Here is a 1,659-nt window from a genome sequence, read left to right as displayed (position 1 = left end):
CGTTTATGTCTATATTGTGTATCAGACTTATGTTGATCTATAAAGTTTTTAGTTTTATGGTTATTTTGGATAAGTGTAATATTAAATACTTTACTAACCCTTTATGAACTGATTTACCTTATTATTATATGTGATTAATCTATGATATAGTGTTATGCTATATTTTGGGATGTTACATTAATGGTATCAGAGTAGTTCTTTCCTTAGAACCCTGTAGGTTATGAGTATCTTATGCTTGTGTTGTGTACTCAGTGTTAGTTTAGAAAGTATCCTTATCTCCTTGGTTTAGACTGATGGTGCTTTCTCTATGAATGATCAGAGATGGCATCTCAATCTCCTCCTTCTTCACCAACTGCGAATTCTCATACGTTAGATTTGATGAGGATGATGGAGTTGGTACTCACGGTAATGCAGCAACAGAACGCTGCATTAGTTCAACAGACACTCTACAACATCAAGAAACCGGTCGGTTATCAACGGAGGTATCTCAGTAACAATATGTGGATCTGATGGCGAGCGGCAGAGCCACAACTGGACCATCTACCTCTTCTGCGAATCATCAGGCAGAGTGAAGTCTTGAGAGCTTTCTTCAACATCCTCTTGCCAAGTTTGATGGCAAGTGCAGTCCGGATGAAGCAGACCAATGGTTCCGAGATATGGAGCGAATTTATAGCGCCAAAAGATGTCCAAACGAAAATAGATTGGCGTATTCTGAGTACATGTTGACGGGAGAAGCTAGTCACTGGTGGAGTAGCATGAGGATGCTACTAGAAAGCAGCAAAACTCCAATCTCTTGGGAAATTTTCAAACTGAAGTTTTATGTCGAATACTTCCCAGATAGTGTTCGGTTTGCTAAGGAAGTGGAGTTTCTTGAACTGGTTCAAGGAGGGATGACGGTATCAGAGTATGTCGATCGGTTCAAACATTTGTTGAGGTTTCATACACTGGCCATGAATGAGGAATGACAGTGTAGAAAATTTGAAAATGGATTGCTAGGGGATCTCAAGTTGATGGTGGCTGGCTTGTGCATCAAGCAGTTTCTCTCTTTAGTGGAACGGGCTAAGGTTTTAGAGAAGACCGATAAGGAAGTGGAAAGGCAACAGCCAAATGTTGGAGGGCCGGTTTCCTCCAAAAGTAGTCTCGGTTCTAAGAGGACTCCTTATGCTCAGCCTTCTTCATCAAGAGTTAGAAGTCAATCTTCAAGACCTCCAGTACCGTTCGGGCAGCAAACCGTTCTAGCTCATATTAGATGTTTTAGTTGTGGGGGTCCGTACTATTAGTCGGTTTGTCCTCAGAAGGATAGTAAAAGATGGAATCAGAAAAGACATCAAAAAGTGCAAAAGGAGAAGCCGCAACTGCCGCTCAGCAGCAGTTTACCGCTGAGCGGCACTCAGGCAGTCACGTTGGCTCCGTTGAGGGGTGAAAGGGCCGCTGAGGGGAGGAAAACAACTCACGCACTTACCGCTAAGCGGTAGTTTACCGCTGAACGACACTATTTTGGGCTTGGGCCTAATTTTCTGTAATTTTAGAATAGTATATAAGCTTTAGGACGTCCTAGGGTTTATATCTTTGGCTGAGACGAAGCAAACACTCTCTTTTCCACCCCTTGAAGGAAGATCTTGTATGCTCAGGCTACACTCTCTATTGTGCTAGAATTAA

General features: G+C 42.3%; 1 protein-coding gene across 1 annotated transcript; it reads left to right on the top strand.

Moving 5' to 3' along the window:
- Positions 1–321: 321 nt before the first annotated feature.
- LOC124823981 (uncharacterized) lies at positions 322–1,280 on the top strand. The gene is made up of 3 exons (XM_047296330.1): positions 322–482; positions 626–896; positions 969–1,280. The coding sequence occupies exons 1-3, from the start codon at positions 322–324 to the stop codon at positions 1,278–1,280; spliced, it is 744 nt and encodes a 247-aa protein (XP_047152286.1).
- Positions 1,281–1,659: the final 379 nt, after the last annotated feature.

This window comes from Vigna umbellata, chromosome 1 (assembly GCF_029865625.1).
Source record: "Vigna umbellata cultivar VRB3 chromosome 1, Vumbellata_1.0, whole genome shotgun sequence".
Lineage (NCBI taxonomy): Eukaryota > Viridiplantae > Streptophyta > Magnoliopsida > Fabales > Fabaceae > Vigna > Vigna umbellata.
Note: the sequence above shows the minus strand (reverse complement) of the source record. Positions and strands in the feature narration are given on the sequence as shown.

Coding starts and splice junctions, on each gene's coding strand:
- LOC124823981 (XM_047296330.1), top strand. CDS start 322: ATGGCATCTCAATCTCCTCCTTCTTCACCAACTGCGAATTCTCATACG. Junction 483..625: donor CCGGTCGGTTATCAACGGAG/GTATCTCAGTAA, acceptor TGGCAAGTGCAG/TCCGGATGAAGCAGACCAAT. Junction 897..968: donor TGGTTCAAGGAGGGATGACG/GTATCAGAGTAT, acceptor GAGGAATGACAG/TGTAGAAAATTTGAAAATGG.